Genomic DNA, 27,910 nt, shown 5'->3' with positions numbered 1-27,910 from the left:
AAGTAGAATTATAATTAAATTTTAAGTGTCTGTGAAATGCAAATCCTTGAAAAAGAAGTATTCTAACATGGTTGGCAAGGTGTGCACACATCAACACTGGGGGAAACACATGCAGCTGACAGTATATACGCTGCTGTAAGTGGTTTTAACAGAAGTTAAAATCTGTTCAAAAATACTTGCAATTAGATGAATAAAACTGGCACAGATCAGCAGTCTGCCACACTGCTGAGATTTTCAGCTATTTCACAGTGAAAACAGTATATGCTTATAAATGTAAAACTTCCATGCCTACCAAAAAGTGCATAATGCACGTGATGGTCTGAAATCAAACTGCCTACACAAGCAATGTTTGTATGTGTGGTTTTGCTTTGTATTTTTAAACACATGTTTCTGGGAACTGTAAGTAAACACTTAGTGAAATCAAGGCAGAAAAGGAAAATTGTTTGTAAATTCAAACCAAGCTCTGACCAAATGCACTAACCTTCTCTCTGATCTCAGATAAAGTAGCTTACCTGCCTAAAACTGCTATAAAATCTCACTAGGTGATGAATCTTATCAGGTGACATCTGATCACATTGCATTTCTCACTTAATTGTTTTTAATGAATCCTGATAACTTTTTTGAGGAATAATTAGTTGACATTTTCTTCTGCAGTGGTTTTTGAACCACTAATGCTGGAATTGTTTTACTGTGAATTAGTGTTTCTCCTGTTCAGTTTCCCATATCTGAAATGGCTTGGTGGGTTGATTTCAAATAACTCTCAAACAACATGCACTTTCAGTGGATTTACTTTTACAATATTTTTTTTAAAATTATGCATGACTAAGTAGAGTTCTAACAAGAGGGAGGCAACCTTTTAGGGAAAACAGGATGCACACTGTTGAGAAAAGGCTTCAGATACTAAGACGGGCCAGGTAAATGTGGTAGTCACTGTATGCATATACGATATGTGTACGACCAGGCTTTCAAGTTTCTGCTTCTGGTAGATGATGCCCAAAGTTTGAAGGCTGTGGAATAAGGCCTCATACAGAGTTATATGAGTCTCACATACTTAACAACTCTGCAGTGATACCCAGGACTCTGAAGATGGCCCATAAGCAATTTCTAATGGTTTTTACCTCATACTCTCAGGGGAACATAAGCATCACTGATGTTGGACAGGAAAAAGACAAAGCAGTACACTAGTATATTACACAAGAAGTTTATGTATTTGAGAGAATTTATATGAATAATCATAGTAAGACAATCTTCAGAAGGTTAGGAAATAATACAGATAACAATGACTGAAATACTAAACATTCATTACTTATAGAATATCAACAATGTAAGATGGATTCATTTATGCAACATCTCTTGCCATAATGACTTGACTTTTGCTCATGTGATTTTTTTCCTTTCTTGCCTCTATTTCGGAATACAATGGTATTTAAATTTAAGAGCAAAATGCAGGAGGAAATCTTAGTGAAACACAACAATTGTGTAGATGCAACTGCAAGGAAAAATGGCTCGAGGAATTTCTTGACAGAAACAAGATACACAACCAGTTGACTGAGTGTCCACATCCAGGGAAACAGTATCTTGCCCTAGGCTCTGGGTACAACCGAACTATGACTTAACCGTGTGTTCAAAGAAGGTGTTATTCCCCAGCTAAAGTTTCCTTCAGAGAGGGTCTCAAGTACAGCAGCTTGGACTGGGTCCCTACAGAGCCTGGACTGGGTAAGTAGTGGACTGGGGGGCATCTTTCATGTATGGTCTCTTAGGCATCAGATACTGTGATCTGAGACGACCACTCTGTATCTATATTGTCTGCTATACTTCCCCTAATGTTCTGGCTGAAATCACTTTTGTTCTTCTGACTTTCTGCAAATTCTGCATTCACTTTAAGCTCATTTGTAAAATGCAAGACATAAACCTCATAATTCTTGACTGTATTTCACTTCATGTTCTCATTTATACATATCCAAGAAGAGCAGAATGGCCACATTTTATATTGTGTTTTGCTTGCAGAAAAATAAATGTAACTAAGGGGAAAATATAGGGAAATAGGCACTTAAACCACATTATTTCTAAAAAGTTTGCTACAGATTTGTGCGTTAATGAAAACATAAGAACCCTACAGGTGAGTCACATGCTATGCCTCTCTATTTCATGCTTTCGTAATTTCCATAGCACTTTGTTTCAAACTTTTGGGTTGATATTTCATTAGAGAAAAAAACCTGCATGTTTTAGTTTAAGAAAGTAACATTGACATATGTTAATATAACTTGAGAAATGTAAAGAATTACACGGAAAGGTTTTCTAAATTTAATAGTTTTGACATTTTGTAAATTGCGGGGATGCTCTGTCTTTTCTTTTTTTTTTTTTTTTTTATTAAAAAAAAGTTGAAATCAATCATGGAAAATAGCAAAACCTGTAATCTACTTTCTTCTCAACACAGTTTAAACCACAAGAGAGCATGATTTAATGACAAAAAGATGCATCTGATAAGATAATAATTTGCTCAAGGAGTGATCTGGGTTGTGAATGCAGCTGTTCCAAAAAATCTAAACCACAGGCAAGAAATTACTTAGTTTTTGTACAAACTATGGTAAAGATTACCACAACCTATTATTGCAAAGACTGAAATAAAAAGATTTCAGTAATTAGAGAGCTCAACACAGCATTTTTCTTCACCAATGACTTACTTTAGAAAAATATCTTTTTATATCCTGATTCAGTTTGCATACATGACTGTTTTGTTCCCATACGTGTCAAGTTCCATGGCGCTGACCTGGATTACCTGGATGCCCAAAGCTAAGTGCACGCAGAAATAGTCTCAGCCTTTAGCTCTAATTTCAGACGTCTGGTACTGCTTTTAAAACACAAGCTCACAGAGACAACCCCACTTTCTGGTGTGATTGCACTGCCTTCCTCTATCAGCATTGGCTAGCAATAGGAAAGTGACACTGGAAGTATAAGGCTAATATGGCTTATTAGCAACATAAGAATCAGACGAAAATCTCCATATATTGTGATGTGCTCTGATCTGATCTGTACTAGTTGGTCAGTAGCAGGTTCAGCATCATCATAATTAACTGAATTCACTTATTTTGTAACAGTAGATCTTTTTCAAGGGGAAAACACATGTACTTAGGTAAAACAGCAGAAAGGTATTACCCGGCAATTTTCTATTATTACAGTCAATATTACTGCAAAGCCCTCTGCGCAAGTAGACCCCAATGCCCACATTTATCCCCGCTGACATTTGACTGCATGTGTAGATAAGGAAACACCTGCATGGATCACTTAGCAGGATCAGTCTCGCAGCAGGGAGAAAAAGCCAGTTGGAATGCATGTCTTCAGGATACTGCATGCTTTCTCTGTTGAAACATGCAAACTAAAAAGCATGAAATGATCTTGGCTGCTCTATAGCACACAACTGTCTCAGTAACTCCTTTTACATTGGCCATGGTACCTTGCCATCAAGTTTTCAATATGCTAGCCAGACGATTCTTGATGATACTAGCCAGCCTGTATTCTTCTCATCCAGCAAGGAGTAATAAAGTCACAAGCAACACTGCTGAATTTTGCTATTCAGAAATACTCAAGGGTTGGGAAATTTTGTATTAAATGAAAGAGATGTAGCTCTGCACTGAAAATTTTACACACTTTTGTAATTTACAAAAAAACCACCAGCAAAAGTCCTTAGTGTTTCCAATGGTACTAGGTTGACCAAGTTTCTCTTGCACAGAAAGTGTGTCAGGAGACTAGCAATTAGTCTCCTCAACCACAGAAATGAGAAAGGGGAATCTGGCAGATGTTGACTACATCTCTATATAGTAGATGCAGAAGAACAGCTGTTACAGTAGGGATTGTATGGATTTTTTGTGAAAGTCAGTAGCAGATGTCACCATCTGCTTCTGCCTTCTCAATGAAATAGAGGCAAAAGGGACACTGAAAGGTGATTTAAAAAAAGGTAACAACAAAAACCATAAATTCCGAAGATACCCAGACATATTGACAAGTAGGGGAAACTCCGACCCCCTTCCCCGTGGCAAACCTGAGATCCAGATGAACAATAAAAGCAAAGAACATTCCCTATTCTCTTTAAATCATGATTTCTTTTCATTTTAATATTACTACATGTACTTTGACAATGTTCAGCCTGCAATCTAACACCTAGCCATTTCCTCCCCGGTTGAAAGAGATCACAGAAATGAGCAGTTGTATCCTTTCCCTCTGGCTATACAGCAATGGTTTGATGACAACTGCTTTACCAGGGTTGGTATCAGAGAAACAAAAATTCCCTACACAATGATGTCATGTGTGGAGGCAAAGTATTACTTAGGGGGAAAAAAAGCAACAAAAACAAACAAAACTTCTGTTGCATTGTGTCAGGAAACATGCTGTACATGTTTGTACATCTTGGCAGATTAAGATCAGTTGAGGCAAGCAATGAAGTGGTTAACCAAATCAGAAAGTTATCTCAGACATCCAAAGGCACATCTTGTAAACCTGAGAAAACCTCTTACACAGAATTGAGGAGAAAAAACAGTAAGAGCTTGTCTGGGAAGAAACAAATGACACTGTCAACAAGTAGTTTGCTTTCTCACTCGGAAGAGAAGGTATTAGTGAGATCCACAGCCCAACAAAAGAACAGGAACCTTTCCAATGAAGTAAAAAAAGGTTTGGATCAAGCCCCAGCTTTCCTGAAAACTAGACTTGCTAATTGCCTCACTCTTTCACTGTCAAACCCGTCATCTCACTGAACAGAAATATCTTTCAAATATTGCTATAGGGCAGACATTTCCACATTGATAATACTGGCAGACATGTTCAGCCACCACCAGAAACTAGGTAGCCACCAAGTTCCCCATTTGGTATCCCATAATGTTGTCTTGGGGAGTGAGGGGAGGGGAAGCATCATTCTGGAAAAGTTTTTCAGACTTATTTTTGGTTTTCATTTTTGGAAAAAGAGACCGCCTTGTAGCTTTCTACTACTACAGAGCATTTTGCTTTTCAGCTCCTGTCACACTTAGACAATAAATAACCTTCAGAAATGGAAGATCCCGCTCACCTTGGCATTATCATAGATCAGGAAACACTTGAGCCATACTGGAATAAAATTGATGAAAGTAACTGAAGAAATCAGTTTTAGCAGGGTATACTGCTAATACAGTTCTTTTCCCCAAAGGAAGCAAGTCATGCTTATCTTACATTACCAGACCATTACTGGAAGTACTATGCCAGACCCTCAGCTGGCATATATCAACGTGACCCTATTCACTTCAGTGCAGCTATGTTGATTTATGTGAGCTGAAAAGTATGTACCGGTCAAAAAGTGACTATTTCATCTTACAAAACTGTAAAAGTGACTAAGTGAAATGCAAGGGAAATCAAAGGAAAGGCAGTATGTATAATAAAAAGAAAATAACAGAAAGGAAAGTACTACAGAAAGGCTCAAAGTAGATGTATATTTTATTAAGATTAGTCTAACATAGCCACTAATTTTTCTTCATATGAAATTTTAGATAATAGTTTCTGCTGTTACATACACGTATCTCTTGAGTAGGGACACAAGTACTTGTGCAATTTAATAACGCTGTACTATTCCCAAATTAAGAGGTAAGGCTTAGGCAGTGGGTTCAGCCAACCTGGAATTTATCACTGGTGTTTTTGTAAAGTCACTCTGACTGTCAGAACATGAAACATCATACTTAAAAGAAAGCCCACACAGCAAACTTAAGTGCTCAGCTTTACAGTATGGCATTGCATCTTAAGAACTACTCCTATGACAGTCTTTCTCTCATAGGGCAAGATAAAAGTAGAAAACCAAATGTTCTCAAAGCCAGGACTTCTTTCAAGCCTTTGTGATTTTGAGGAATACGACACCACTCATATTAGACTTAAGCACTCTTTACCCTTATGAACTCTGCATAGACTTCCGTATTATTATACAGGCTACATGAGATTAACTACTGGTGCTCCTTTCTGAGTTTAAACCCGAAGGCTCAGAAGAAGAACTGGCATTCTGAAATAAGAGGTGTGTATTCCTAAATTCTTTCCACAAGGAAGCAGTTCTTGAGATTAGATAGTTCTCATTTTCACTAGGTTTATGTATTGCTGCCCCTACAGTACAATATCAGAACACTATACAAAGAGGGATTGTGACAGATGTACTTGACCTTCTTAACCAAACTAGCAATAGCTTAGTTCAGGCTCCAAAGGAGGTAAAGGCCTGAGCTGTAGCTGGGTAAAGAACTCCTCCAGGAAACCCACAAAGGGCCAGAGTGACCCACAGTGCACCAATGCACATGAGCTTGGAACACATGAATAGTGGGTGGTTATTCCAAGATTCAATTATCAAGGAACAAAGAAAGTTGTGGGTACAAAGAGTCTCATACATACCTTTCCCATCTCGTGTAATTTGACTACAAGCCAACCACTTTATCCCATAAAGATGAGAGCCTAAATGTCTTGAGGTCTCTCTGCTAGGCAATGTGGCAGTGCTCTCCTTGAGTTAGGATGCCTCTCAAGGTTGTCCCTTGAGCCAGAAAGACCTTTCTACTCATGACAGATCTTTGGATAAGTCCAGTTTGAGTTCTCTTTAAATTGCAACTGGACTTCATGGCAGTGCCTCTCCCCTTGATCTGGAACCCATCTCAAGGTTTGAGATTCCTTGCCTGGGACTTCATTACCCAAGGTGGAGAGATCCCTTATTCATAACAGATGCTCAGTAAGTTGCAGAGCATGCTAGTTCATTAATATTAATGAATAAATGAAAGAATTAATTCCTTTAGACATAAACTATTGTACAAGTCTGAGACTAAGATTGGAACTACCTTCACTAAAGTTCCACCAGGAGTTTAGAAAGCAAGGAAGTGCACCCTGAACCTCATGACTCAGTGGGTCTCCCTTACACTTAAGTGTTTTCGGTTTCTGTGCAAATCATTGTAAATTGATTCTAACTCAATTTTCCTTTGCATTTTTTCACCTATGTAGTAAATGAGAGTGAATCTTGCCTTCAAACTTTGTTAAGTCATACTTTTATAAATTCGTATAAAAACTAATTTTGTTAATAGCTTTGAGGGTGATTCTTTGAGGGACCCTGAACCACTCATTTACAATACAGATCATGAAGCAAACTCTTTACAATTGTCTACTCAATTCAACATCAGTGACCAGCTGCTAAAAGCCACTTGACAGACAACTGCAATTCACCATCCTTCACCATGAGCACTGGTACTTCAAATACAAAAACTTCTGTATTTGATCACAGTCCACAATTCAGCCTGCCAGGTACGAAAAATGCATTCTGCTTATCCTTAACAGTGCCTTACAATGTCACATACCTCATGGACCCCTGCCTACAAGAAATACTGGGGTTTGTCTCTTCACAATGTTTTCCTAGAAATACATTCACTGTAGAAAGCCTACAGAAATTTTCAGAAGTATGGTTAACACTTTAGACATGCACTGTTTGCCAGGACTGATCATAGAATCACACAATGTTAAAGGGTTGGAATGGACCTTAAAGATCATCTAGTTTTAATCCCACTTGCCATGGGAAGGGACACCTCCCACTAGACCAAGTTGCTCGAGGCCTTTTCCAACCTGGCATTGAACACTCTCAAGTTTGGAGCATCCACAGCTTCCCTGGGTAACCTGCTCCATGTCTAACCATCGTCTTCTTAATATCTAATAACCATTTCTTCTAAATATTTAAACTTCCCCCCTTTCAATTTGTACCCATTACTCCTTGTCCTGTCACTACAGTTCCTCATGAAGAGTCCTTCTCCGGATTCCCTGTAGGTCCCCTTCAGATACTGGAAAGTCGCTAGGAGATTTCCATGAAATCTCTTCTCCAGGCTGAACAGCCCCAACTTCCCCAGTCTATCTTCATAAGGGTGATGCTCCAGTCCTCTTATCAACTTCATTGTCCCTCTTCTGTACTTGCTGCAACAGTTCCATGTCCTTTGATCAACTCTGCACCTCAGCAAGAGACGCTGCCACAAAATTCTGCTCTTCTCTGACTCCTGGGCATCAGGTTATGTGTAGATGAGATGCACATAGTGCCACCACCAATGGGATGTTGTATTTGATCCATTCAGTGTAATGCTAAACCAACTGGAATAATGGTATGTAATACTGGAAGAAAATATGTGTTGGTTTATTTAGGTATTCCCAATCACTGAAATCAGTAGAATAAAAAAAGGCCAAACCATAAGGCATTTTAAAATTTCCATGTATATTAGCCTCTGGGCATAGGAATTAGAAATTACAGTTAAGTCCTCCTTTTCCCCCAAAGTGCCTTTCTAGTCTTCAAAAGTATTAGGAAAGTGATGAATGGCTATCAAGAAACAATCTCAAAACTACTTTTCTTCCACTTTCTTACCTGTACAGTTTTTCAGACTTTCTACCATAAAACCACTATGCAAATGGCACTAGCCTGTGGTTACAGTCACTTTCATGGCATGTACTCCTGCTAAGGCAAACAGAGCATTTCTAGGACAAGATTCCTGTTCATGGCATAAGGGGCTTAAAACTGCACCCAGCACATACACACAATGAAAAGTACAGCCTGAGGCTTCAAAGCACAAACTTGGGTTCTCCATGGGGACATTAAATGTGTTGAAAAGGACTTTGGATTGATAACTCCATTGCAGCAGTGTCACATCAGGAACAAATGTCAGAGAGATCAAAATAGCAATGAGTACTGAAGTTTTCCTCCTTCAAAATGGCAGAAGTCTACAGAGGAGCAGCACAAATGGTAAATGAGTTTGCATAATTTCCATCTTGTAGCTCCTTAGTGTTACTAGAAATCACACCAAGCAAATATTAGTTATTGCATATTCTCTCTTTATGTTGGTCAGAATGTTTTAATTACATAGTAATAACTCAGAGCAATTTGGACATCAGTTTACAGCACACTAAGAATATACCTCGGTAGACTCTCTAATAGAAAGCAAAGTATTAGGGCTTCTAAATGAAACAATGTAGTAAATTTGATTCTCTTTTAATTTTGAGCTTGTGCTGTCATTTGCTTCAGTGAAGTGATGCACCAGCCTCTACCACCAAACGTTTGATGCACCACTTACTGTAAATGCTGCCTACCCAGTGTATGATGAGATTTCACAGCTGTGACTTCCAAAGACTGAAATCAATATTTAAATCCTATTGACATCAACTCCTTTTTTCTTTTCTCCCCCCCCCTCCACCCTCCTCCAGCACAGTTACAATTATGGTCTATTTTACATTTGTAAGCATGATTAAAATTTTGTGCCAGGCTATAATTTATATAATTGCATTCCTGTAAAACTTGAATTTATTTTTCATTTAGAAACAGACCACAACAAAAGGCTTCTGCACTGAGAACCCAGTTTTCTGTGCTAATATAAAAGTTTAATTTTAGAGTGTTTTCTACAGTCACAGTACTTACTTAAAGAGCAGAGGAAAACTGTCATTGTTAAAGAGACTTATAATCAGCCATGGACTCTTACTCAAAATACCAGCATTAATTGTTCATAAAGTACTGTAAGCGGAAAAGGGATGATTAAGTGGAATTTAAGCTGCATTGCTATTAAGGATTAAACTGAAAGGCATTTTAAAGCCATGTGTTAAAAGCCGCCTTGTCAGAAGGCATGGGCTATAATTCAAAATTTTTTCAAAACACACTAGGCTGTACTCATTAGTCTTCCGAATTTAGAGCATCTATTATTTCTGTCTCTCAATTTGACATTTATATGCAAATAAAAACCTTCAGCATATGTCACACCTGAAATTGCATCTGTTTATGTAGTTGCCCGACTAAACATTTAGAAAACTTTCCTTTTTAAATGTGTCTTTTTAACATTTTAGCCTTAACTTATTATCAAGAAGGAAAGAGAATGCAGGGATGTTATGTTATTGCAGTATCTCTCTTTTGATACACAAAGTTAGGTACACAAACCTCCCTTCAGCATCAGAGGGCTACAAAATGGAATACGATGCTCAAAAGGGAAAGCTGCTGCTCTGTAGGCTCTGCCAGAAGGGCGACATTAAATGCCATGAGTAGGCTACAAGTCATGACACCCTCCCTACGGAATTCTGGCGAGTTTAAATGAAACCTGTGGATACGTTGTTTCATTTTTCTGATCAGATGTATGCAAAGTTGGGAAGAGGTTCACATGGATTTTCTAACCTCTCCTGGGGCTTTCATGATTGAAGAGGATGCCGTTCACAGCAAAGAGATTGTAGGCTTCTCTGAAGTTCACCACAATCCAGTAGGCATACAGTTTTGCTGCCCCTATAAAAATAATTTTGAAGCGTTATTGTATATCTGCTCAGCTTGTACACAGCTCAGACACAGACACACACACATCTATTTCACATGCAGGGTGAAGTCCACATTTCAACAGCAGAGTGCTTTAGAATTTCATTAATTCCCTATATGTGTCAAATTTTATATGGAAAAAAAAATCCAGCCCAATAAACAGCAGCTGACAGGGAAAATACTCATCTTCTGTGCAGCCTCTGAGCTGGCCAGAAAGCATTAGGGCACCTTCTCACTTGTTTTCTTATACAAACTCAAGCACACCATTTTTTCTTTTACAATATAATTAACACAGAGCGTGTGAAATACACCACTGTGGTGGCCTTTGCTAATTAAAAAAAAACAAACAAAAAAATAAATTTGAAGGAATAAAAGCGAAAATCTGGTGCCTTAACACTTAAATTGATTTGAAAGTTTATCACCAAAGTCCTCCATGCCCATTGCTTCAATAAGTGTTTCAAATTTCATGAGAGTTCATGAAGGAAGAAGTGCGCTCTTGGGAGTTTTTCATTTAGGCAACAAAAAACCCGAAACCTTATCACTTCAGTGGTACCTCACAACCCTTTGTGAAGGAAGAGTCACTCTGCCTCTTCCAGCCCCACCCCCTCAAGAGCTCTTCACCTCTGAGCTGAATGAACAAGGTCTTGTGAAGTGAGATGCTAATTTCCAACCCCCAGGCAATGGCAGCAAATACTTTTTATATAGTCATTCATAAAGGTATGCCTCTCAACATGTCTAGTCACTTTAGCTCTATCATGATTCTAATCTCACACACAAATGACTTCAGCCCTGAGACATGAGCAGGGAGAACAGACAGACAGACACTGTACACACACACCAACAGCAATCCTCACCATAAGGCGATCTTGGGTAAAAAGGGGTGGTCTCCTTTTGCGGGATTTCTTGCACTTTTCCAAAAAGTTCACTGGTGGAGGCTTGGTAGAACTTCACAGAGTTGATAAGGCCACAGGTCTTAATAGCATCTAGAAGTCGCAAAGTGCCAACTCCATCAACGTCAGCAGTATATTCTGCTAGGTCGAAAGAAATCTTGGGGAGAGAAAGAAATAAAACCCCACTAATTTTACTAGGGGAACCAGAACATGCTGTGATCATGCACAACCAAACAAAGTAATACATCACTTGTCACAGACCATCTAAACACTTCTGTACAGAGTAGATACTCAGAATACAAAAGTATCCTCAAAGGATTTCCAAGAATAAATAAGTAGTTCCATAAATAGCAGAACAAAAAGACTAGCGTTCCCTGGGATTATTTTCCCATGTGAAGTAAGGCGTAAGCCTCCCCCCAGTGGGAACATTATCAGGCACTCTTATCTCCACAGCTGCCAATTTTCACAACATTCACTTGGGCTTAACGTATTTGACACATTTGGATTTGGTTATAATTGCCCAAAATATATTTTAAAAAAATAATAGGCTAGACAGACAGCATGACAGCACAAACATATATCAAAAAAAACCCAAAACTTTAAACGACATCTGAAGTTTTGCAATTTTAACATACATCAAAGTTCAGAGAAGACTAGAAATATCTGCTATCAAAATGAGACTACCCACCCCATCTGACCAAGGTGTACCAGAGCTGTTGCTTTTGGACAGAGGTTAGGGGGATGATGAAGTGTGAGAGCAAAGGGTGGAAGTATCCTAAAGAAACCGGACATCTCCAGCTGATATATTCTTCAAAGTATGATAATAAACTCATGCACACTGGTGGGTCAAGAGTCCTTTTTCTCTCCCCACTCCAGTATTTGTCAGTTGTCTTTATGATGAGCTTGTGGCCTATGCCACAATCAATGCTCAAGTCTAAGCTTTCAGAGTATTTAAAAAATATATTAGTTCTTTCCCTTTCAGTTACAGCAGAAAAAAAAAAAAAACTGGAAAAAGCAAGCTGAAAGTAAGAGATGTGTTGTGACCACCTCAATTTGCAGGCAGGAGAAAACATGCTCAGAAGGAAGCTCACTCTTTTTGCTTGGTGGGTACAGGCTGGTTTTTTGGATGTTCTGACAAAGCTCCTGGACTCTAAGGAATTTTTTCCCACCAGTTCCCACGCCAGAGGCATGTTCCTCCCTCTACACTCTCTCTCCAATCCAGGGATTTTGCCTATGTTAGTTTTTGAAAAAATTTTCCCTGTTTATACTGACAATGTTATAAAAAGCAAGGGGAATGGACTTTTAGAGCAACCTCCCTCATGGTCCCGAAGAATTATTCTACCTATGTCCCCTCTGGCTGATGAATGACTTGCAGGAACGAGCTATAGAGTGATGGCAACATTGCAGTCCCTTTATAGTATCTATGCTGGATGTTAGTGAGACACTAACGGTATCAGACAGTACAAATCTACAATACCCCCTTCATTAGTGTTCAGTAACAGGGTAGCTACTAATGGAGTAGAGAGTAAATGACCATAGCTGGACAAGCTGAGGTGTCACAGTGAAAGCAGTGGGAAACCTGTCACTTACCAGTTAGTTTTTTAAGGATCTTTGCAGATTCAGACAGATAGCCCTATATTAATTTCTTTTGTTAAGCCATTTTCCCTATTCAGTAATTACTGGAAGTTTAAGGCTTATTTATACAGCAGATGGAAAAAAAAAATCAATTAATTTGAGTTTTCACTTTTGGTTAATTTAATACAGGTACGAAATTATCTGAATTGTGTTCCTGTTCTCCAAAATAAAAAGATTCTCCCAGAGTTTTGATCTGAAATAGCTAACAGTATGAACAAAACCAAACCTTCCTTTTTTTTTTTTTTTTAACTAAAAGAACTTCCCCCCCCCCCCCAAATGAAACCTGATACTTTGGCTTGTTAACGTGGTATGACCCAGCTGAAATTGAGCACTGATCTACCAAGAAGTGATGTGCATTTTTTGTTTTAATCCCTTTGGCACAAAGATGACAGACACTTAAGGTCTCTCAGCTTCAGTGTCTAAGTAACTCTAAGGAAAACATTTTAATGAATAGGTGATACAGTCAACAATGCACTAAGGAACATAAATTTGTATATTAACCACGTCCCAGCTTTCCAACAAAAGGCAAAACACTTACTAATTGTAGCAGAACCAAGAATTTACTTATATTAAGGTAGTTTCCAACAAATAACCCTGAAAACATCACCCTGAAATGCAAATCTTTGCTTACATATCCTACTACAAAGTAAATGGCACATGTAACTGAGGTAGTCTGAGATCACAGATTATAAAACCTCTTAACCAGAGAGGGCAATGAGGCTGCAGCAGTACTGGGAAATGCTCTCCCTGGCTGATGCAGAGACCAATTTCACAAGAGATGCTTTTCCCTATTGCCTGATGAATGACCTCAATCGTCACCTACAAAAAACCACTCCCTGGGGTGTGAGGTAATTGTGCCTCCATGCCTACTGGGTCTGAGTGTCCCCAGGCAGAAACCACCAGTTTTGTGTCTGTTGGGTGGTTTTGTAATGCAGACAGTTGTTCACCAGAGTCAAGATTCAGACCACTAAATTAATTTCATTTTGGAGTGCAGGTTAGACAAGAATGGCATTCATGAAAATAAAAGATGATTTTATCTACTAAAACATCGAACACCAAAAATTCTGGACTGTTAAGACACCCTGTAACAACAGGCAGTAAAACTGCAAATATAGATAAAAACAAATAAAATTTTAATTTGATTTTAATTCAAAGTTAAAAATGCAAAAGAGTCTTATAAAATACAAGATCAATTAAGTAGTTAAAAATAAAGCAGGGCAGAGCAGGAAAAGGTGATGAGTTATCCCTTACCACATTATTTCCCTCTCCTTATACATATTATTTTGTGCAAGACCCACAGGAAGACTGAACTGTAAAAAAAAACAACAACAAAACCCAACAAAAACACAAACAAAAAAACCAACCAACCAAAACCAAACCAAAACAAAAAACCAAACAAACCCCACAAATAAATAAAAAACCTCCAAAAAAACCCCTCAAAACCAAACAAAAAAAAAACAACATAAGAAAGGCAAGGACCTCATTAAGAGGGATGTGTAAGAGAGAACTGACATGCATGCATAACACAATAAAAGACTGAGTTATAGAAACAAAATATAGAATCAGATTCAATAGATGTTACTCATAGAAATAATCTCCACTGGTGCACTGAGCTCCAGTAGTGGAAATACTTGAGAGAGTAGATATGTCATGGAAATGATTATAAAGGCAGGTGTATAAGGTGTATAAAGGCAGGCTAAGAACAAGTCATACTTTATGAAAGATTAAACACTTACCCAGTGGAAAAAAGTGCTTAGATAATACCTACAGATGAGAGCTTTTAAACTGCCTACTTTATGACAATTTTCTTAAGTGCCTGAATTAGGAAGATTGTCTTCCTGCACACCAATAAAGACAGTGGTGAGTCACAGCAGAAGGCCTAATGAAGATGCTCCTGATCATGCTTTGGCAAAACCATGTACACACTCCTCTATTAATTCAGCTACCTAAAATAGATGCTCCATTCTTTCCTCAAAAATCCAAAATTATCCGTTACTATCAACTGCAAAAAGCAAGACCTGCAATTACAACTTGTTTTGAAGAATGCACCAGAATTTTTTTTGTAATGACTGGAATAGGGAAAAGAAGCTTCTTTGAATGGCAGAAACTTTAAATCTGCAACTTTTCTCAAAGAATATTGAAGTCATGGATCCAATACTACTTCGCCTTCTTTGGACAGACTTTGTGACAAAGAGAAAGCACAACATACCAAAAAAACAGAAATTGCCTGCTTGGAACATGTTAGTCTGAGTGACCTTGGTACTCCCTTCCCATGTATAATAAGGACACTATGCTTTTGCAGTTGTCATTATTGATCCTGGAGATACTGTAAAGTATATTCTTCAGATATGTCTATTTATTCCATTCAATAGGTAGTGATAAGTGTGCCATTAAAAGTGGACAGAACACTAAGGAGACACTTAAATCCTTGGTCAAAAGTACTTCAAATTCCAGGGTTTCACATTATGAACACTCTGCAGAATTTCCTCAAAGAATACTAAAACGCAAACAGACTCCTCATGTACATAGGAGTTCTATATAATGAGTATCTTCACTGCTGGATTAATCCCTAATATATACATTTAAAATATATTCTCAGGCAAGAAAAGATTTCCACAGCAAGGCTCACCCATAGAATGGTAACATTTTCTTGAAAAAAGCATAGTTTCATTAGTTATAATGAATTAGTTATAATTGGAATCACAGGACACAATATGAATACACTGAACCACATAAGTTCTCTTCTTTCATGTGTCTGCAATCACAATGAGTTTTGTGAACTTGTTTCTACCTTTTGAATTTGAACTCTTGCATTCCCTCCCTCCCATTTCTTTATAATCACCAGATTCAATCTCTACAAGAGATTTGAATTTAATAGAGCGATGTTTTAAATATGATGTTTCCCAACTGATCATTCAAAAGCAAGCTTAGCAAGGTCTTTAACAAGATTTAAAAGCTTACTGAAAATTATCTAAATGAAAACATATGGGTCTTACCCTCCAAAAGACCACATTCCTATCATGTCTATAAGCACTACATACAAGACTGTCGACTTAGTAATACTTGCTTCTGACCAATGCGTCGTCAGCACTGGTGATACTCTGAAAATTATCAAACACAGGTTTGGTTTTGTGAGATACTTCATCTCTGTTTTTTCATTTGGAACAATCCAACAGATGGGCTGCAGTCATATTAACTATCAGTTTTCAACCAAAAAAACCCCTGTATTCTAGCAGAATATGCTTTAATGCTCTACCTAAGGAATATAAATAATGATTTGAAACTTCATCTCTTTCTTACAGCTTTCTCAGATTCAGAAGATGGAATTTCTGGAAGGCTAGTGTTAATAAGAGGGAAGGTTTTGTGAAACCCCAAAGGAAATAGGATAATATAAACATAAATTATTATTCTTTCTCTGTAAAAGGAAAGGTGGCTAACCTAACTATAACATCAAAATAAGCATCTTTGCTCTCTTGAAAAAAACTACTGTAGATTCTTGAGACTTAGCAAAGTAGAAGATATGTATTGGGTCACTGAGAAAGGTTTAGACCTGAAAAGCAAATCACAGAACAAAAAAACTGCTCAGAAATTTTTCAAGTCTCACAAGTTTCACAGTGGTTACTTTTTTGTATTTTTTAAAATAAATTCTGTTTGCTTTGAATATTCAGTGTGCCTTCCACTGCCAATAAAAACCACTGGGATCACTTATATCATCTCAGTAAGCAAGCTGCTCAATCCCTAGGAACAGGCATGTAAAGCATAACATTCCAGTTGTTAAATCTAATGCAGACTATAGGCCAAGCATTCCTATAAAGTCCTAACACAATGGGGAAGAAAAAAATCTTAGGGATTTTAGGAAATTTAAAGAATCCAAGGGGACCTGGGTGATGTCAAGGGGATGGGGAAGAACCCATATATCTACGAAAATGTCAGGTAACCTTCTAGGAGAATATGACAATTCCTCTTCCTCCCAGCCTCTTAACTCATAATGAATGCTTAACTTATTGTCCTCTCACCCAATAACAGAAGTAGTTGAAAGACACAAAATCCCCCAAACAGCTATATACTTTGCTATACAGAAAAATAATCAATTCCATAGGTCTGAACTGCTTATGGTTAAGCAATACTCTCGATCTCTTAAAGCCCTACTCAACTTCTTAACTAAACAGAAATTGACTAAAAAAATAATGACAAATTCTTAATAAAATGAACATTCTTTTTGTAGTTTTATCTTCTTTCCTATTTATTTCCCTGTTCTCTCATTAGCAAACCAGAAAAAATTAAGTAATCTGTATAAAATGAGAGTAATTTGACAACATGATTACAAGCTGAGAATTAGCCAAGAAAATTTTTATAAGTGGAAGCAGAAGTCAACATTGTTTCCTAAAATGCATGTTAGCCCAAGACATTCATAATATTGCTGCAGCAAGAGAGTTTGGGTAACTTGGATTTTCAAGGTACTCATGATGTAAAGGAATAATCAATGCAGCTTCTAAAAGATGTGCTTCTCTACCAGCGCTTACATTATGGTCATAGTGGTGGAGTTTCTCTGCAGCTCTGTCATACTGTGTGACTGGAGAGACTTGCTGAAGTGGTTAAAAGTTTGACCTTGACACCACTGGGCCAGCATTTCACCTTCACCTCTAACTGCGAAGACCCAAACCAAAGCACAGAAAATAAGCTCTTTGCTGTTTAGTGATTTGAAATGATCCTTGATGCTCTTCACATTCTGTAATAACTTCCTTCGTACAGCTGAAATACCCAGTGATTCCCCCTAACATACTGCACAATGTATGTTTAATATGGCAGTTTGTTATGGTTTGGCTTGTGTAAATCTTCCTCACAACTCTCCTCCTGATTAATTTCAAGTTCTTGATGCATACACTCTGAAATAAGCTTTAAAGAGAAATAGCTTGGTATTATTAAAATAGGTTCCCTTTTTCCCCTTTTATGAGTAAAAACTACTACTTGCTTTCTGTTGGGGGAAAAAAGAGAAAAAAAAAAAGAATCAACTGAAAGGAGAAAATAAGCATAGAGAAATATTCCCTGAATAGTTAAAGTTTCATATTTATTGGATCCCTTATCAGTAGGGCTTGTAAGTTGGATTCATTATTCAGTTTCTTTAGAAAGCGACTCCTCCCTGGCAAACTGCAGGTGCAGTTGTAAATCCAGCTCTCAAGGTCATCACATTCACCTTTGCCTCTAAAGCAGCCTGCTGGTATATGCCTGACCAGTTAAGAGCTATAGAAGAACCACCAATTGCCTATTATTTTCAAAATTTTTATGCACAATCCTTAAATTGGAATATCTATTTCCCATTTTAATAAAACAAAGTCTCCTACATATTTTACAGCAGTCTTTGCCATTGACTATTGATTCAAAGGCATGTTTAGAACAGATCTCCATTACAGGTAATTTGTAAATTGCTTATTCTTCCAGTCATTAACTAGCTACTTTAGTGAATTAAAGAGAATTTAACAGAGTGGATTAAAAGATGGTTGCCCAGAGATAGTTCAAAGGCAATGGACACAAATTGAAACATGAGAAATTACAACCAGATATTAGGGGAAAAATAAAGTTCACAACATTGGTAGTCTCATACTGAAACTGGTTGTGCAGAGAGGCTGTGGCATCTCCATCCTTGGAGATACTCAAAACTCAATCAGACATCACCCTGAGCCACCTGCTGTAAAAGCTGGCCCCACTTTGTGAAAAGAGCAGGTCCAGATGATGTTCAGCGACTGCTCCCAAACTACATTATTGCATAATTTTAAGAAGGCAGGGAGATGGGATTACAGCAGCCTGTTTAAATGTTCAGACATGTAGCACCATCCAATGACTAGAACGTGGATGGACAGTGTGCAAGAACAAGGTCTGGCCTTGTGGAAAATCAACAATTCCTACTGTGGGAGTAGAGAGTTGTTCACAGCAACTTTTTGGAGGCGCATAGTCCAGCTTGCTATTCATCATATCTCCTCCAGAGAAGAGCTTCAGATAGAGGAATGCTCAGATCTGATAGTAAAAAAAAATACCAAAGCAAAGGAGGAAAAGGAGGAGGGCTATCACAGAACATGAGATTCAGTATGGCCATAAACCTTTGTCACAAAAATGTAACCTCCCCATTAGTTTTGCTTATCTTCTCATTCATTTGTTATTAATTTGATGGAACTGGGGAGTTGTCAGGGTTATGTGATGCAAGGGATTTATCTTGCAGAACCATCTCCAACCCACTGTTCTAAGTCTTCAGTTTCAAATTACAGAGATTAGAAAAGAAGCTTTTAAAAAAGGAGCATTGATTCTTTATTCATTGTCAGCATGATTTTGTTCAGGGATAGCTTTGACAACATACGTACACACTCAAGTTTTTAAACACATGCCACATGCAGCAAAGTCAGGATGGATTTCAATGTTTCACATTTTTTAGCTTCAATGGCTAATTACATCGTAATACCCTAAAAGCTTTCTTACATACTGAAGTCCAGCTGTGCCAGAGGCTTTAAATGCTATTTAGCAGAAAGACAAAAAGGGGCAACTTGCAGAGTCACTAGAGAACATTCAAAGGCAGATGTAAAAAGATAGCCAATTCATTTCACTTTATATGTACATGGGGAATAGAAAGTTATGAATAAAATGCATGCAGAGAATGCAGTCACTTCCAAAGAACCAGCACCATTTTTACACACTTTCACATATAAAGAAATTAATTTAAAACATACAGGTGATTTAAAATTGTAACATGACAACTAGTTTATAGTATTAATTTTTATTTTTTTTAACTCCTGAAGCTTTTTAAAAAACTTGTATCCTTGCTTCCTTGATGCTTTCAGAACACATTGAAAGATGCTTTGCACAAAAGTGATAAAAATAGCATCACAAAAAAAAAAAAAAAAAAGAAACAAATCCCAGAAAAACCCACAGACCTTCACCACCTACCTGCTTTGTGATTTTGATAGACTTTCAGTGGATAGCTAGATAGATATTGAATTAAAGCAATAATCTAGTATGGCAAAGCTTTGTTAACAACAATCTCTTTGCTCTTTGCCTCCCTAGTCAACAAGACTTCAAGACTTGAGTTAACACAATGGACCCTCCCAAATATTAACAGAACTTCTGTATTGGCTAGAAGCTAGAATTAACCCAAAACTTTGCAAATTACTACCTTGCCTGACTCTCTTGTACCTCTTACTAACGCATAAAGCAAAATATCCCTATGTTTATGGAGCCTATCAAAAGTTTTGATTTTTTAACCAGAAAAAAATGTTTTCAGCATTTATTATCACTGAAGATTCCTTCCCAGACTGCAATTTCTTATGCTGTATAGCACTGTTAAAGAAAGCTTAAAAGCAGTTCAAAGAAAGTACCAAAAATGCTTCTCCCTTCATGACAAAATAAAATATTTCATAAAAGGAATTTTGACATACTTGATTAGGGACCAGGGTCTTTTTTCCTTAAGGACATTTAATTTGGAAACAAAATGTACTGAAGAAAAACAGATCTCTTGAAGAATACTGTAAATTGAATTTGAAAATCTTTAGAAAACTTGCTATAAAATGGTAAACTTTTTTTTTAATAAAAAATATTTTTTGTTATCCTTTTCCCCCCTGCCCCCACATTATCTATCGGCAATTGTCTGACCAGTTCTCTAAGCTATAATTGTCATTATTTTGGCTTGACTTTCTCTGCTATATCTACCTAGTGACTGATGCAGCACAAATCATGATAAAAAAATGAGAAAAAACACTGACTGCTGGCAAAATCCTGTAATTAATTCTGACCAAGCTGTGCACACTCTGAATGAAGCATCTATAGAGATATGACATATACTTTATAAAAACCAATTTTCTATGATGATTAACAAGAGCTTTTACTTTTTACTCTATGGAAACCTCTGTGATTTTTAATTTTGTAAAATTAAAAGCCTTTTCTCCTTTGAACAAGAATTGCTATCTCCTTCCTAACAGCTAACTAGTGGCTTCACAGGGATTCTCCAAAAAAAAAAATTAATTAGATGAATGTGCATGTATTACTCATTAATGGGACCATAAACCCAATTAGAGGGATTGCCCATGAATATGGGCCTTGAGTCAGCCATTCAATTTGAAAGCTAAAGGTGCAGACACAGCCAAGTCACTGCAAGAAAACAAGTTACCATTTCACTGTGGAACTGAGGTAATGCTGTCTGGAAGCACTCTTAAACCACAGCAAACACAAGATAAAGCAACTTATCTTCTCTCTTTTACTGACAGCTACTCAAAAATCAAACTAGTTAATTCATCACAGCCTAAGAGCGGGCAGGTACCTCAGCTCTGACCACACATGGCAGCTTGCTACCTTGTGGTGCTTCAGTTATGGAAGAGCTTTCAAAACAGGACTTCAGGGAGACAAAACGAAAACATGAATTTTTGAGGAAATTAATACGCATGTGCATACATGCACACACACACAGAGAAAAAATGATGACTTGTTTTCTCGGGCACAATGGAGGAATGGTGGAATCGCCAGTCCCGGAAGTATTAAAAAAATGTGTAGATGTGGCTCTTGGGAACATGGTTTAGCAGTGAAGATGGCAGTGTTACATTAATGGTTGGACTTGATCTTAAATGGCTTTTCCAATCTTAACAATGCTATGATTCTATCTAGGGAACAACCTTTGCCCTGAAGTACCTGGGGAGGGAAGTTCTGAGCTCAGAGTTCAACATCTCCACCTGTGTGGCATCTCAACAGGTTGCCCCATTTGTGCACTCAGTTTAGTCTTAAAATAGTACTATAAAGTACTATATAAACACATTTTCCAAATAAATGCCACCACTTCGGTCCTATTCCTGGTCCACTCACATTGTTCAATAAGTCTACATTCTCCCCTTACTCACCATCACTTACAGTGTGTCTTAATGTTATACCTCCACAGATCTAGTTCTACTTTCTGGTTTGCCATAAATCAGCTAAAACTGAGAACAAGTCTTCTTCAGCTACAAAGTTTTCAGCACACCTCAGACTTCTATGCAATTAATTTCTGAGGCTTTTTTTTTCAGTTTTACTGCATGTGTATTAAGAAATAAATTGGGATGGCTAATTGTATGGGGCAAATTTGGGTGGACATGCATGTACTGACAGAAGACATTCTCCCACAGTTGCCACCTTCCCAATTCTTGCTCCAGTACTCCAGCAGGAATGACTGGGAAAATGAATAAACATGCAACAGCATGTCAAGAAATAAGTCACCAAAGTTTTTTTCAGTTTTCTTTTTTGAAGAGGGCAAATAATCGCATATTCCTCCAGTGCATAAGGTCATCTTCTGTGAAATTTCACTCTGAAATCTTACTCAAAGAAAGGACAATTCCAAAACCAATATATTTTTTCCTGCACACACCCAGTAGCATCCTTTTACTTGTTCTTGAGAACAGCTGATACTTAAAAACATTCTTTAAATAAATATAAGAGTCTGAGGTTTGCTCTTGCTCTGAAAGAAAACCATTGACTCTTTTAAATGTATTAAACTTGCAACCAACAAACCAAAAAACCACCTTAAAATGCTAAAGTGGGTGAACCTTAGTAGAGGAGCACTAATACCCCTACCTGTAGTGCAAGTACAGGCACTAAATACGATTAATTTCAAAATCAAGGTATTAATAGCATTCATACAAAACCAGTAGCTGATGATGGCTTTGTTGTGAATGATGTAATAAACCTGTAGAAATAGCTTTCAGTAAACTCACCATAGTAACACCTAATTTTAACATTCCATTTCAGGCAAGATGGGGATAGCAATAATTACATACCTCAAAGTGGACTGTGATAGTTCTTCATCCTGTGTAAGGAAGCTACAGGAATGGAATATACTATTACCACCACTGCTAGAGCTCAGATTTTAATATTGTTAGGATACTTATGAAATCACGAGCCTTACATCTTCTCCAGTTGCATCCTTTCAGGGCGAACACTATATGACAGTGAGCACTCTGAACTCAAAGGCGATCCCCCCACATAAAATGTTCTACTTAATCAACTCATGTGTCTTAGAAGGATGTGGGTGGGTGGCTGGCTAGAAAGAAACCTGTGGGATGAATTTGAAAAAAACATGTGTCTTGACAGGTATGTAGGGGTAAGGTGGAGAAGGCCAAGGGGCAGAGAGCTTAAGGGGATGAGACCCTCTGGTTAAACTTTATTGAACAAGCAGGACGATACTTGCAGAAAACAAATCAGTTTGTTATTTTTTCTGCTGGTATCCCCTTTGCCATACTTTATTCTTATATTTATTATTGATTGACTATTAAAGCCTCTTCACTACAGTTCTTAGAAAACAATGTATAGGCATAAATTTTAAAAGGCAGGTTTGGCACTCATGAGCCATGGTGATCATAAATCAAAGCAGAACATTGCAACTGATTTGTGTACTGCAGCATACAACCCTAATTTCAGCCCTGTTTTTCCCCTAAGTCTTGGGTTCTGACCCAGAGAAAAGGACTAGGAATAATAGCTGCTTTTCACTTGGATATGAAGGTAAACCTTAAATTCAGGAAATAGGGATGTCATAGTCAACTAATCGCATAAAAACAACAAGTTTGGGAGTTTCCCTCTCACCCCCAAGAACAAATATTGCTTTAGTACTCCTGACCTAAAACAGCATTGAAGTTTTTGTCTCTAGTAGTGCTAGAAGCAACAAAAGACCATATTGACACCTACAAGACAGTGCCTCTCCTCATCTATACTATGATGTGGCATTTGGCCTGCCAATAAACCCCCTCTCAGAGGAGATTTGAGTAAGACTTGATTAAGATATAAAAAGCTCCATCAGCTTTCACAGTGAACTTGGCAGCCTCAGGATGAGGCACGTTGGAAAAGCAATATGGAAGACAAGACCAAGTTGCCAAAACACACTGAACAAATCATTGGACATGATCAGTGGGAACATCAAATTTCACAAATAAGGTGAAGTCTGTAAAATTGTGAATGACTGCATTTTAGTTTTAAAAGAATGTGTAGCTCAGGCAGATGCCACGTCTCTATTGTATGCAAATATTTTATTTCAATTAGCACTTTTCAATCATGCTTTTTCTTTTCTGAATGACTCACAGATACCTCAGTCAAGAAATGGCAGGATCAGAAGCACATGCCAACAGGCTGCATTTATCTCACAGAAAGATAAATGTGTAAGGAATCGTGTAAATCTATCTCAGGATTTTTTTGAACCTGTCTTCCCTTCCAAACACATTTTCTCTACATGCCTGCAAGCCTCTATAAAACAGCATACTCAGTTTCCACGTCCTTCCAAGCAAGCAGTATTCATAAGAATTTAATTGAAACTAAGGAGATTGTATTTCCAGAGCTTATCCATCAGGCAGAAGAAAAAAAAAAATCAAGTTCAGTCTATAAGTTTTATCACATAGTATTAAGCCAAAGAAGAGGTCATAATAGTAACTTGTCCACAAATGCACATACAAAAAGGGGAAATCTTTAGAACTTTTATAGGCCACTGAGAGAGTCCTGCTGCACAGGCCATTATAAGCAGTGATCGTCCATGAGGGAAACACTCTGAATAGCTGTGAAGTACGGCTGGATGAAAAAATACTGTGAGTTAACATCCGTGATTGCACACAATACTGACATAAGCTAGGAACACTATGTCTCGTGGCTGCAGTAGGAGTTTTAGCTAATTTCCAGTGTGCTGACCCCAAGCTGCTTTGGGGCTCTGAGCATCCTCACCTGGGACACAAAAAGTTCTGTCAAGGAACCACAAAACGTTGGGAAAAACCTAGTGGTGCCGCCTATTAGCCAGGGAAGCAGAGGAAATTTCTAAAGTGTCATATGGGAGTTTGGAAACATTAGCTAATTTTTGATCCTGCATCACTAGTATTACCAAAGAAGCTGTGCTGGGAAGTCTGAGAAATGTAAATAGTCAATGGTGATGAAAAATTCTATAATTGGTAAAAAATTAAAAAACTTCATCATGAAAGCAAAACCTCAGCATTTCACTTTTCACTCCTATAGATTTTAACACCTCTTATGTTGCAAGAGTACTCTCTCCACACACAAATTTAAGCTGATATTAACTGCAGTTGTATCTGAAAATATGTATTTTTAATACTGGTCAGGTTCTAGGCAGTAATCCCTTTCTCAGAAACTGAATGATTTAAATGAAGTCATAGTTGCTAAGTGCACTAGTCAGCCATATATCATGTTCTCAGAAGTACAAAGAGTACTTGAGGGTGAAAGGTTTTTAGGATAATGTACGATTTCTGCATTAAATACAGAACTGCCATTATATAATTTTAGCAGCATGCCAACCTTTTTTTTTTTTTTTGTGAGCAGAAGTAGGAGGGAGAAATAAGGAGGTTGAATGGAACTAAAACAGTACTGTTTGTACCCTGGTGAATATTAGGGAAATGATAAATGATCCCTAGGACACAGACTGATTTATGCAATAAAAAGTAAAATACGGTGGGGTGGAGCCTTTGTGTGAAAATCTCATCCTTGGACAGCTACAAGGTATGAAATGCACCCAAGTGTCTCAAATCCCTCAGGGTTGCAATTAACTCATGATAACCACACCCATGAGAACTGTCTCCTTTGCTCCTCTGTTGGGTGGGAGGAAAAGGAGAGAGAAAGAGGTATATTTCTGATTATGAAAAAGAGAAGATTGGCAGTTTACATTAGTGAACCCTTTAAAATCAAACTGTTAAAAGTTCTTATTTTTTTTAATTAACAGCATGAGTAAAGAGAAGCCACATCTCATGTCACTATGATAAAGGAAAAAACAGATTAAACATGACAGTAAGACAACTACAAGCAAAAAAAAGCCAGATATATGCATAAATCAGACTTGTTAGTAGCTCTTAATTAATACAATAATGAGATTAATAAAAAACCCAGACAAAATACAAGTAAACCTCATTCTGCAAAGGCTATTACTCAGAAAATTCAAATAAAATGTGCTACTCAAACTGGCAACATCGTTTGGCAATCCTACCTGCATGCAACTACACCTTTTTTTTTGCTGCTTGCAGTGCTAAAAGATATCATTAGAGAGCACTGAAGTCTTATACCCTCTTGTATTTTCTTGTAAAAGGTTGAACTCTTCCTAAAAAATTAAGGGATAATGCTAGAAAGTTTTTTCATTTTTCTTGTTGAAAAAAAAGTGAGAATCAAACCATTTTACATTTTTGAACTATACTGGCTATACAGACAATCCTCAGATTCAGGAAAACAGACTTGGCTAATATATATACAACTCAAATTAGTTTGTATCTACTTATATCCTTGGTGTATGGAAATGCAGATGCATTTTTTCACTTTATAAGCTTGCCAAATTTATGGAGAAAATAGTTACTATGCTCGTAAATTATAGCGATGTGTCGGCCTAATAACACATTTACAGCACATTTTTATCCTGCAGAAAGAGAAAATAAACAATGAATTTTCTTCCTGGGGTGAGAGAACTCATAGATACTTGATTCACTGTACTGAACTGATAATATTTGCTCTCTGTACAACAAGAGCAAATACTGTGCAGTGTATTGCCACGGGAACTTACCATATGCAGGTATGAGATCTAAATAGAAACTCTGCCAGGTTTATACAGCAATCTGATCCTAGTAGTCTTGCATACCCCCAACACTTTAGTTCTCATCCACAACCACTAACACTTTTGAAATTATAGTTTCCCCAAAATTCTAAATTCAAACTCCATTCAATTATGTATTTGTTTGATATTCAGTATTGGAAAAATTAGTATGCTCATAAAATTGTATGTAAGGACATTTCAGCACACAGTAGAGTAAATATACACTGCAACTCAGAAGTTTGTTTCAAATATTTATTCTTTTCTTCAGATCCACTAGGAATAGCAAAACTGAAGCTGTTTTAAGAATGGATGAGATGCAACAGGTTGCTCTAAAATGCACAACTTAAACAGTATGAACTTTAGTTCAGATTAATTCTTCATCCTAAAAATCTCTCTCAGCTGCAAATTATGCTGCCTGCATTGGGAATTCTCACTTAATTGTATAGAACATTTTATAGTTCAAGACAGCAAAGGAGGGGATAACAAAAACTTTTTAGCTGTCACACTATTTTTCTCACATTTCCCTTTGCTATTCATCAGGTCCTTGAATGAAGTCTTTCACTGTATCTGAACTATGACTCCACGATGTTTTTTCTATTGTTACAAGAGGGAGCGACTACCTTGTCAAGTAGGGGCTGAGCTTTTCAGACAAAATAGGTATTTCTAACACAATGAGTCTACAGTTCATCCATCATCCACCCACAGCCCTGTCTAAACGAGGGAAAAATGTGATGTGCTCCATGGTAAAGACAAATTAAAAATTTCACAGCTGGCAAGTTTGAGGTACTGTTTTCTTAGTAAAGTGTAGGGCCACAAACAGAGAAACTGATTGACTGCTCACCAGGTTTTTTTTCCCTTCTCACTTTACTGCCTCAGTGTTAAACTTTATAGAAACCTGTTAAGTACAGGATCATGATTTTTATTATTCGATTACTTCTTTTTCTTCAAAACTGTATCAAAATATTAATACATTTAAAATTGGGATTTGAAATTAACTTATGATATTCCAGTATAGTTTGACAAAAGTATTTATCTGAGCTTATTCCAAAATTCCAGCTACAATGTATGAAAATACATTTCATTTCCCTTTCTTTGCAATCTGAGGCAACACTTTTATTTTTGGAACAAAAGACTGCAGATATTATCTCTGATAAACAGCTCCAGATCTGTCAGCATGTTGTCCAGACTGCAAGTCCTCTTTAAAAGTTTACATTCATATGTAATATTCTGCAGAACAATAGGTCAACAAGCTCATATTCCTCTAAAATTTCTTATCTGTCATTCTTTATGTCTTAATCTGCAGGTTTTTACTGAAAAATGAACAAATGATGCAAATATAAATAACTTCATCTTAACCAGAGTTAATTTTGAACCTCAAGTGCATACACAGGTTGAACATGGACCCATGGTTTCATCCTGGGGGAGGTGATGGTCGGATCAGTGTCTAAGTTTAGACTTTACCTTTCTAAGGAGAAAGAACACGATCACCAAAAATGTGGCATGTTCACATACGCTATCATGATATCACATATA

The 27,910-nt window shown here is 37.3% G+C and overlaps 1 protein-coding gene across 1 annotated transcript in view; it reads right to left on the bottom strand.

Annotated features, from left to right (window-relative positions):
• GMDS (GDP-mannose 4,6-dehydratase) overlaps nt 1–27,910 on the bottom strand; it is a 418,605-nt gene that overhangs the window by 248,371 nt on the left and 142,324 nt on the right. The window contains exons 5-6 of the mRNA XM_027727942.2: nt 11,146–11,338; nt 10,160–10,264 (exon numbers count right to left, since the gene is read on the bottom strand). Of these exons, the coding sequence (XP_027583743.2) occupies nt 10,160–10,264; nt 11,146–11,338 (298 nt within the window). The remainder of the gene's footprint in view (nt 1–10,159; nt 10,265–11,145; nt 11,339–27,910) is intronic.

This window comes from Pipra filicauda, unplaced genomic scaffold, assembly GCF_003945595.2.
Source record: "Pipra filicauda isolate LSUMZ 115617 unplaced genomic scaffold, ASM394559v2 scaffold48_size3843733_pilon, whole genome shotgun sequence".
NCBI lineage: Eukaryota > Metazoa > Chordata > Aves > Passeriformes > Pipridae > Pipra > Pipra filicauda.
Note: the sequence above shows the minus strand (reverse complement) of the source record. Positions and strands in the feature narration are given on the sequence as shown.